This window comes from Dunckerocampus dactyliophorus, chromosome 8 (assembly GCF_027744805.1).
Source record: "Dunckerocampus dactyliophorus isolate RoL2022-P2 chromosome 8, RoL_Ddac_1.1, whole genome shotgun sequence".
Lineage (NCBI taxonomy): Eukaryota > Metazoa > Chordata > Actinopteri > Syngnathiformes > Syngnathidae > Dunckerocampus > Dunckerocampus dactyliophorus.
Genome location: NC_072826.1, coordinates 29,515,687 through 29,526,710, shown reverse-complemented (window position 1 = coordinate 29,526,710; position 11,024 = coordinate 29,515,687). Strand labels below are relative to the sequence as shown.

Here is an 11,024-nt window from a genome sequence, read left to right as displayed (position 1 = left end):
GCCGCCATGTGAAATAACAAGGAGGCTCGTGTTAAATGAGGCACAGTGACATGTTATGCTCCATAAAGTCAGTTTGATGCATGTCTCTCTTCTCTTTTCACCCCTCCTCCGGCCCCCTGCGCTGCCACAAGGGAGATGACCTCAGCAAGCATCGCTCTGGATAAAGTCTCACTAAACTACTTTTGGAGTCAGAACAGAAATACTGCGATGGATACAACTAATGTATTGGGAAATATTCTTTATGTTGACCAACTCATTAAGTCCTGGTCCACCGTGCTAAGTTCCCGCTTACGTCGATGTCGACGTAAATGGTTGACCGCTTTAGGCCACTTAAAATTGGTGACTGGCCATTTTGATGAAAAATGAGTCAGCTTATGTTGATATGTGTCGTAGTATTGGCAACTTATCATCATTATCACTAATCAGAGTGCAACGCCAACAGCAAGGTAACTATTGTCCAGTGACACAGCATTAAAACATGCGCACACACTTCCTGTTCAGTGAAAATTAAGCTTCAAAATAAAGCATGGCAGTATTCACCCGGACTCTACCCGACAGCAACTGACAGAATGCACCCATTGAATTGTTTTTGTATAGATTGTTAGTCACCAGAGGCATTAAACATGCACACAGTGGCTTCCTGTTCAGTGCAAAATAAACCTAAAAAGTGCATCTCAATATTAAACTTGATTCTACCACAGCAATGAAAAAACAGCGAGTGAATTGTTTTTTTAGATTGTTGGCCGCCGAAAGCATTATAACGTGCACACAGTGATGTCCTGTTCAGTGCAAAATAAGCTTCAAAATAAAGCATGGGAGTATTAACCTGGATACGACCACGGCAACTAACAAAATGCACCTATTGAATTGTTTAGTGTAGCTTGTTAGTCACCGCAGGCATTAAAACGTGCACACAGTGACTTCCTGTTCAGTGCAAAGTAAGGTTCATAGTAATTCATGGCAGTATTGACTTGGATTCTACCACAGCAACTTAAAATGCACCCATTTACTAGCTTTTTTAAAAGCTTGCTAGCCCCAGGAAGCATTAAAACATGCATACAGTGATGTCCTCTTTAATGCAAAGTAAGCTTCAAATAAAAGCGTGCCAGTGTAAGCCTGGATTCTACCACAGCAGCTAATAAAATGCCCCATTTAATTGATGTTTTTAGATTGTTCGCCACCGGAAGCATTAAAGCATGTACACAGCGACTTCCTGTTCAGTGCAAAGTAAATTTCAAAATAAAGCATGGCAGTATTAACCTGGATTTTTACCACAGCAACTCAATGCACCCATGTGATTGTTTTTTATAGATTGTTAGTCACCGGAGGCATTCAAATGTGCACACACTTCCTGTTCAGTGCAAAATAACCTACAAAATAACGCATAGTAATATTAACCAGGATACTGCCACAGCAACTAACAAAATGCACCCATGTAATTGTTTTTTTAGGTTGTTAATCACCAAAGCATTAAAACGTGCCTCGACTTCCTGTTCAGTGCAAAGTTTCATAAAAAGAGAGCATGACGGTATTAACCTGGATTCTACCACAGCAGCTCATAAAATGCACCCATTTAATTGTTTTTTTTTTAGACTGTGAGCCACCATAAGATTAAAACATGCAAACAGTGACTTCCTGTTCAGTGCAAAGTAAGCCAGAACCACACACATCATCATGCATGAAGTACAACATTGCACATGTGAATGATGTCTTGGTTTTATGATTTTATTAGCAAACATTTGCAGAGTAGAGGGTACAAACATGGCCATGGATGAATGCGTGGATGAAACCTTGCGTACGTTTGCTTCTGCTACGTGAGTTTAAATAGGAGGACTTCGTGATTTGATGGGAAGCCTTGTGTGTCAGATGTAGCCAATGATGTCCTTGCAGATGATGGGCTGCCTGCTGCCCGACTTCATGAGTGCAGCAAAGTGGTAAAAGTCTGTGTCCAGTTCATGAATGGCAGAGTGGGACTGGTGGAAAAATGGGGATTTTGTTTCTGAAGCCACGACGGGACACGAGAGACGTTTTGAAGCGTCTCTGCTCACGTGAGGATCTGTGGCCCTCATCCTCACCCTCTCCTCCACGCTCTTCGACAAGCCGGCTAGTTTCCTCCTCATGTTGACAAAGAGGCTTCTTCCCAGTCTGCGTCTCGGCTTCGCTTTCAGCTCGGGCGGTTCGGGGCAATCCGGAAGGTCCATCCAGTTCTGTACCAAGTCGGCAAAGCTGTTGTCGCCCAGCACCAGAGGTTGGCGGTTGCGTCCTCTGGTCAACAACGAGTTGGCCCAGTCCTCTGGGTCGTCAAAGGACGTCCACCTCTCCAGACAGACGTCCGAGGTGGATTTAGGCCGAACGCGTCCGCTTGGCGCCCTGTTGGTGCGGAGGCATGCCGAGGACGACACCCGTACGTTCCTCGTCCTCCTGAGCACCACCCTCTCGTCCCGCCACGAGGCCTCAGAGTAGCCGGAATCCAAGTCCAAACTCTTGTGGCTGCTGGGTGAGTTCAAGCCAAGACGACTGCTGGATCCGTCGTCATCCTCCTCGTCCTCCTCCAGACGGGTGGCGAGGCAGCAGGCCGAGTCATAGGTGCTGGCTGTGCTAGCGCTGGACATCCTGAGACGGGAGCGCAGCTCTCTGGGTCGACACACGGCAGGAGGAGCCGCAGACGGGCCGGTCACGGCGGCGGCTGGCGGGACAGAAGCTCGGGGGTGTCTGCAGGCTGCAGGACAGGTCTTCCTTAGCTGCTTTAGGTCTTGGAGGGACCGCATCATGTAGTGCATGTTCTCCCTCAAACAGTCGCCTGAGTCACGCAGACAGGGCTGGGGAGAGAGTAAACAACTTTTAGACGGGTGCGAAGACCTACTTCAAATTTATATGTCACACAGAGCAAGGAACATGTTTAGGAATAAACTTGTCGGATGATTCTTATACTGTGTTGTCTGGATTGGTGTGTCTCTGCCAATCTCATAGCCTATTGGGCGTGGCCGACTTGTGATCATGTTTTCATTGGTCGGTGGGGCAATTATAATCGCGCCCCATAAACTCCGCCTAGCAACGGACTCTCAAACTCAAAGAACCTCAACAATTCCGTTGAACGTCAAAAGTCCAACACATGAGGTCATACAATTCCAAGTGTTTGATTTCTAATTTATATTTAATGTATAATAAAGGTGTCCCATAATCCTGCATTTGATTATGTTTTCATTGGTCAACCGGGCAGTAACCATAGTGCCCCATAAACTTCGCCGAGCCAACACGTGGACCGTCCAACTCAATTTCCAGTGGAACCAGTGGAATGATGGTGCCCTATGAAGTCTGCCTAGCAACATGTCCCGAAGATGGGCAAACTTGTCAGCTTGGCCTAGAAATTCTTTGGCTTTTTTTTTTACTTGAAAAGAAAGACCAGGCTCAAAAGAAAAAGGATATGTGACCTAAGCAGGCGCACCATTAGCATAGTAGCTACTTGTATAAGTCGCGGTAGCGTGTTTGCTTGTTTTTTGGTGGGTTTTTTCATTTTACAGCGGTTAACTTCTTTTTGCATTTGTTTGGCAGTTTAGAACAAGGAATAATACAGCCAATAAAGGCCGTGGGCCACAGTTTGGCCCGCGGACAGATTATGTCTTTGCCTGCATTCTTTCCAATGTTGAAAATTGTTCCTAAATTTGAGCAAATCGGATGTCAACCAGCATGTTGGCCAAGTTTCCGCTGTCCTGTGTGCCTACTAGCGAGTCATTTTTGGAACAGAAAATGGAATTTGGAAAAAAAAACAATCTTAAGAGAGTGAGGTTGATGTAGTTTTTTCTTCAAGTGTAAGAATGCTGACATCGAGGCACAATTGGGGGCTCGTCTGTTGAAAGAGTCATGGAAAGTTTGAATGCTTTTAATGAGCTAACACACTCTGCTCCTCCAAATAATTGCACATCTTCTCGAAGTTTTTGTTGTTTTCTTTAAAGGAAAAGTGCACTTCTTTGGGGGGAATTTTGCCCATCATCCACAACCCTTATGTGAGACATGAGCACACGTCTCTCTCTTTTCTGTGCGCTCTGAAGATATAAAAACTGATAAAAAAAAGAGGCAGCTGAGAATGCACGTAATGGGACGTTCTGAAAAAAAAATCCAAAAAATACATAATGTGACCTGCATATTAACCAAGCTACAGCGACATTGTTACGCCCAAGAACTACGTTACTGGCGTAGTGACACCTTGCCACACCGCCCTGGCTAGCTACTAGCCGACTCCCTTCACCACACACTCGCTAACAATGCTTCAGGCCACTAGCGAAAGGTGACGCTACATATTGGAGCTGCCACCACTGCTGCTGTGTTTTTGTTTTTGACGCTAGGTGTAGCGTTCCTTTCTATGTTGCTATGTGAAATCAGCGCACCCAGGAAGGAATTTCCCAAAACACTGTAAGCATTACGTGATATCATGAAGGAACCTGTTACTACAAAAAAACATATAAAGCGTTTATGGAGGTGTTTTAATAGAAGGCTTTCTAGGCGGAATGGGTGTGTCTCATTATGTGCATACAGTGACTTCCTGTTCAGTGCAAAGTAAGGTTGAAAGTAATGCATGCAAGTATTGACCTAGATTCTACCACAGCAACTTACAAAATACACCAATTTATTATTTTTTTTAGATTGCTAGCTCCAGGAAGCATTAAAACGTGCAGACAGTGATGTCCTTTTCAGTGCAAAGTAAGCTTCAAATAAAAGAACGGCACCGTAAACCTGGATTCTACCACAGCTTTTAACATAAAACACCCACTGAATTGCTGCTTGTTAGCCACCAAAAGCATCAAAACGTGCACACGGTGATGTCCTGTTCAGTGCAAAGTAAGCTTCAAATAAAAGCAAAGCAGTATAAACCTGGCTTCTACCATTGCAACTAACAAAATGCTAACGCTTAATTACTGGCATTAATTACCTCCCTTTAGAACGCAGAGAAAAGAGAAAGACGTGTGTTCGTGTCTCACAACGGGACTGAGAATGATGGGCAAAATTCCCCCCAAAAAGTGCACTTTGGCTTTAAGTCCGGAACGATTCCAGATAAAAATCCGGACAGATGTGGACTCATTTCTAACGGAGGCGACTCCGCCGAGCCTGCTGCAAAAAGTGAAAACAGCTGCGGCGTCTCAGAGAAGACTCGTGGATCTTAATTTAGCTCCAGAAAGATTTTTTAAGGGTGCAGCCTCGCCAGTGTGACAATTTAATACCACAGTTTCCTCTCGCTGATTGGTCAGCTCTAACTGGGAGCCCATGAGGGATCATGTGATGCTGCGTGTGTGAGTGTGTGGAGAAGACAGTGGAAACATAAATAGAAAACATAGATTAACATGCTAAAGCTATAACATATCAAAGTGAAGACAGGTAGAATGAACACCCAGCCAGTGCTGATGGCGATAACTGTATTACACAAAGACATCTTACCATGACGTGTACTCTCCTTCCCGTGCAAGAGCGGGGAAAAGTGGATCACTTTAAAACAGGAGCACCTCCTTCTGCGGGATCCTGCCTCCAAGTCAAACAAATAGTGACATGTAGAAGTTTATTTACAGAGAAAAGGGTCCTAATGGTGTCCCCTGTCCTGCCCCCAGCTGCTCCACGGAGTGCAGATGTGCTGCTGAGTGAGACGTCGCGTCCTGTTTGGGTCTCTGCAGCGCGGGGCCACAAACAGCCAATCAGGGCAAGCCATACTCCTAGCAGCCAATCAGAGCGCAGCATGTATATTAGCATATTACCGTCAGTGAAAGTATGCCGTTTTATTGAGTCCTTCGCTCCTCAAATGATAAAAGTTTTTAACTTTAAGCTGTAGATAAGTGACATAATAACACATAGAAAATAAACATGCATTTCAGCTTCAAAAATAGTATAAAAAAAGTGGCCAAGGAAACGATTGTTTACATTTCTCTCCACTGGTAGGCGCTGTTTAGCACGGGACGTCACACAGTCTGTCAATCACCCACTTAAAAAAAAAACACCCATTTTTTCCAATAAATGTCTGCAATATTATTAAGAATAACCACTTAACGCACACTTTTCTTTGTAAAAACAGTTGAAAGGTAGTTAATGTGGGAGCTCGTACTCAAACACTCGTTGGCCACTTCATTAGGAACAACTGAGCATTCATTGCTTTTTAAATGTCAAATTTACAACACAAAATTCATTGAAATTCACAACTTCTTAAAGCATTAAACGTGTGTATCAAATGGCTGTCACTGCTAAATGGTAAATGCCACATTTTTGTACACATTTATCACACGTTAACTCATAAAAAGAGTGAAATGCAGTCGAGAGTGCAACAAATAAGAGCCTTGTTTTTTGGGGGGGGTTGCCCAAAATGAAGTCAGTGCTGCAATGGTCATGGCTCTTTGTCATTCAAGTGCAGAGAAATGCTCAAATCTGCACCTTAATTGGCGGTGGAGTGTTTTGCACATAACTTATTCACTGCTTCAGTGTTCATGCTAATTTGATGGACAACACTTTGCCCTCATTTACCCAACATTAGCATGGAGCTCCACCCTAGTGGGACATGTCCTGTCCTAAGCTGCGAGGCCGACATGCATCCGCGCCCCTTTGACAACGATAAAAGTCACAATTAAAGACCTCCACCGCTAAACAAGCAACCTGCGACTGCTTGCTAATATACAAAATAAGCGGAGATTAATGTGGTTAGTTAGTTATTTTATGTACTTCAGCTACCGTTGCATCACTGATATCCATAAACATTGCAGGAGTGCTCAGAAAAAGCCAACACAACTCCATATTTTTAACTTCAACGAGTAATGCTGAGACGCACACATGAATGATACAACCTTCAGTTCATTATTAAAAGGAGCCACGATGAAGCAACGTTGAAATCAGGAGGATTGGCCGTCATGGAACGTTACTGCCCCCTAGCGGAAGAGAAAGCTCCAACCAAATAAGTGCAGAACGCAGCCTCGCTTAAATAGCATGACGTAAACAAAAGAAAACCATTTAAAAATGATTTAGAACTATGTGAGGGTTTTTGTTTTGTAAAAATGCACTATTTTAACAGAACTGTGCTGACGTTCACTATGGACCGGAGATTGCTTGCATGTACACAGGCAACTACACTCTACTAATTACTAGAGTATACTGACTATACTATACTGACATTTTTAGCCTCTAGATTTATATATTTTTTTATGGTGCTGTGCTCAATAAAGTCGAAAAAACAATTAAATTTCCTCAGGTATTGACAGAAAGTACAGTACGGAAAGTGTCCAGCAGATGGCGGCTTAAGTAAGCTTGTGTCCTATTAAGCGATGCTTGGTCGGCATTCTAATCTACTGACTGGATGTTTTAGGGGTGCATGATAATTATCGGGCAGACATGCGGGAATTGTGACGTCATACCGATACATTAAAAATAGCTCTGATAACCGATCATTTTAAACAAACAAACAAAAAACGCTTCAATGAGCGAGATTACCCGTACTGTGCGGTTTGCCAAATCAAGCGCTCCTTTTTTCCCCTGCTGTCTGTGAGTTGGCGGTTTATTGCAACGTCCCCTGAGCTCACTCGTAAACAAACATTCACTTTCCGCGGAAGACATTTCACGTGCTACTTGTACCAAATGCAAAAAGAAAACCCAATCGAGCGCAGAAAAAAAACTCATCAGCCACCTGAACCGGCAGCGCCGCGGCGTTTGAAAAGTGCAAAAGGTCTGCCAGAAACCTCCGTGGCGGCACACCGGCTGCTCTGAGCGCGTGTCCGAATATTGTGCACTTTGCTGGGCCACGGCAGGCGGCTCCCTCCCCTCTATACTCTGGTTCCCCTGACAGTAGTGATGTCATATTTGATTAGGACAAATCAACATGTGCACTTGGTCACATCCTAATCTGTTCCAGTCCTTCTTACCTCCTGGTGTGCACAAATACACTTCAAGGTAAATTAAGTAGATATAAAAAAGTTATCGGTATCATATCGGTCTTGAGAAGCAGAACGTTATCGGTATCGGTTTGCAAAAAAAAAAAAAAAAAGATATTGTCCATCTCCAATTAGTGGTAATTTTACCAGAATAAAGTCAAAATGTTAAGAGAAAAAAGATGTAATCTAACGAGAAAAATTTTAAATTGAGGAGAATAAGATTGTAGAGTTATAAAGAAAGGCAATCTCATTTTAGGATCACAAAGCTGAAAAAAGGTTTTTTAAGGTTGTAATATGAGAAACAAACCAAAATAAAGTTGTCATTTTTGGAAAATTTTGGTCAGGGGAAAAAGTTACAATATTATGGGATAAAGATATTAAATATACAAATATTTAAAATACAGAAATATATAAAGCATTCTGAGAAGTACATTTACAAAGATTTAAGAAGCTGAAATTGTCGTAAAATTAAAACATTCATCATTTTTTTTCTTGCAATATTCTGACTTTATTCTGATATTAGAACTTTTTCCCCACCCTCATTTTCCAAAAATGACAACTTTATTGATCTTTGTTTCTCAAAACATTACAACTTTAAAAAAAAAAACTTTCTTCTTTAATATTTCAACTCTATGCTACTAAAATGAGAATTTTAGTAAATAAATAAATAAATAAATAAAATAAAATGAGAATTTTGAAAAGCTATCGGTTATCGGTCCCATATCGGTCTTGAGAAATAGAAAGTTATCGGTTTGGAAAGAAACATACCGTGCATCTCAGGTATGTATTCTACGACAGAGTATTACGGCCACACTGCAAAAAAAAAAAAGAGAGATTTCGAGAATAAAGTCGTAAATTCATGAGAAAGAAAGTCGTAAATATACGACTTTATTCTCGTAATATTACAACTTTTTTCTCATACATTTATGACTTTATACTTGTAAATTAACACATTTATTCTCATAAATTTACAACTTTTTTCTCATAAATGTCCAACGTTATTCTCGTAATATGATGACTTAATAAAAGTAAAAATAAATTAAAATCCTGAATAATAAAGTCCTAAATTTATGAGAAAAGTCGTCATATTATGAGAATGAAGTTGTAAATTTAATGTAAAGAAAAAAACAATTCTAAATTTACTTTTTTTCCTCAAATTTAGGACATTATTCTTGTAATATTATTACTTCCATCCATCCATTTTCTATGCCGCTTCTCCTCATTAGGGTCGCGGGGGCATGCTGGAGCCTATCCCAGCTGACTTCGGGCGACAGGTGGGGTACACCCTGGACTGGTGGCCAGCCAATGGCAGGGCACATATAGACAAACAACCATTCACACTCACACTCATACCTATGGACCATTTAGAGTCTCCAGTTATATTATGACTTATTTCTCGTAAATGTACAGCTTTTTTCACGTATATATTTACGAGAACAAGGTCGTACATTTACGAGAATACAGTTGTAAAATTTACGGGCAAAAAGACGTAATATTACGAGAATAACGCTGTAAGTTTACAACTTTTTTGTAAATACATGACGTTATTCCTGCAAAACAACTTTATCCTTGTAAAATTACAAATGCATTCTCATAAATGTAAAACTTTTCTCATAAACTTACGTTACTCTCGTAATATTACGTTTATTTATAACGTTTTTCTAGAAAATTCATGACATTTTTTATGTAAATTTATAACTTTATTCTTGTCAATTTACAACTTTATTCTTGTAATAAGATTTTTGTCGCTGAATTTACAACTTTTTTTTGGTAAATATACGACTTTATTCTCGTAATATGACATTTTTTCTCATCAAGTTACAACTTTATTCTTGTAAACTACGACTTTTTTTCTCCTAAATTTACAATTTTATTCTCGTAAATTTACGATTTTATTCTCATAAATGCATGACTATTCTCATAAATTCATACATTTATTCTCGTAAATTCACGAATTTATTCTAAAAAAAATTGACGAATTTATTCTAAAAATGTATGACTCCTCTCGTAAATTTACAACTTCATTGTCGTAATATTACGACTTATTTTCTCGTAAATTTTGGAATTTATTATCATAATAGTTCGACTTTTTCTTGTAAATTTATTTATTCTCTTTTTTCTAGAAAATTCACAACTTTTTTTCGTTGAAATTTATGACTTTATTCTTGTCAATTTACGAGTTTATTCTTGTAATAAGATTTTTTTTGTCGTTAAATTCACAACTTTTTTTGGCAAATATACGACTTCTCGGAAATGTACAACTTTTTTTCTCATCAATTTACAGCTTTATTCTCGTACATTCTTGAAATATCCGTTTTTGTTTTTTTTTTTTAAATGTGGCCCTAGTACTCCGTCGTGGTGTCGTACTGTGAGGGGGGGGAAAAAAACAAGGCTTGAGTCCAATCAAGTGATGGCTACTTTTATTTAAATTAAATCAATGACTTTAAAGCACTTTTAATATTTACCAAAATAAAAGACAGGAAAAAAAAACAGTAACATTTTGGAGAATTAGATTTTTGTCTGTCATTAATTATCACTACAGATGCAAGGCAGGAAAAGGAGAGAAAAAGAAAAAGAATAAAAGGAGACGTAAACAGAAGTAAAGACGCACGCACGCACCCAGAATGAAGGGTATAAAAGGTGACGCAAGGTTAGATGCACAAGTTGAAAGATGAGCGAGACGACGGGCGTGTCTCGTCTCGGACAGGAATGTTAGCTGATTGGTGCAGATTACGAGTAAGCGTTAATAGTCGAGTCATGCACGACGATGCAGTGAATGAGCAACCTGTGTAAACACCGTTAAGACAATAAAAGCGTATATGCGGCATCTCTTCAAAATAAGCTAAAAAGTCGAACGGTTTGTCAAAGTCAAACCAAAGCCTTTGCCTCTTGTCTCCTCCTCTGCATACGTGGGGGGGAGGGGGGGAAATACGAAGAAAAAGACAATAAATGCTGATTTTTGTGGTGAGAGGAGGTGGTCTGCAAGGCTTGACGGGTCGGCAGTCTTTTTTGTTGTTGTTGTTTAGAAAAAGCGTATGGAAACAGACGATGGTGGTTGGCCAGCGCAGTCGTTCCCTATGCGCCCCACGGCGCTCCCTGCAGGAAGAATACACAACAAGTCATCCTCCTTCT

The 11,024-nt window shown here is 40.6% G+C and overlaps 2 protein-coding genes across 2 annotated transcripts in view; both read right to left on the bottom strand.

Annotated features, from left to right (window-relative positions):
- Positions 1 to 1,481: 1,481 nt before the first annotated feature.
- LOC129186894 (PAK4-inhibitor inka2-like) lies at positions 1,482 to 10,153 on the bottom strand. Its single transcript, XM_054785620.1, has 2 exons — positions 5,431 to 10,153; positions 1,482 to 2,819 (listed from the first exon to the last, which is right to left on the bottom strand). The coding sequence occupies exons 1-2, from the start codon at positions 5,431 to 5,433 to the stop codon at positions 1,863 to 1,865; spliced, it is 960 nt and encodes a 319-aa protein (XP_054641595.1). The 5' UTR covers positions 5,434 to 10,153; the 3' UTR covers positions 1,482 to 1,862.
- Positions 10,154 to 10,295: 142 nt separating this feature from the next.
- The window catches only part of LOC129186893 (guanine nucleotide-binding protein G(i) subunit alpha-2-like), a 77,157-nt gene continuing 76,428 nt past the window's right edge, over positions 10,296 to 11,024 (bottom strand). Inside the window, exon 9 of the mRNA XM_054785618.1 lies at positions 10,296 to 10,988. The gene's annotated coding sequence lies outside the window, so the exon portion shown is untranslated. The remainder of the gene's footprint in view (positions 10,989 to 11,024) is intronic.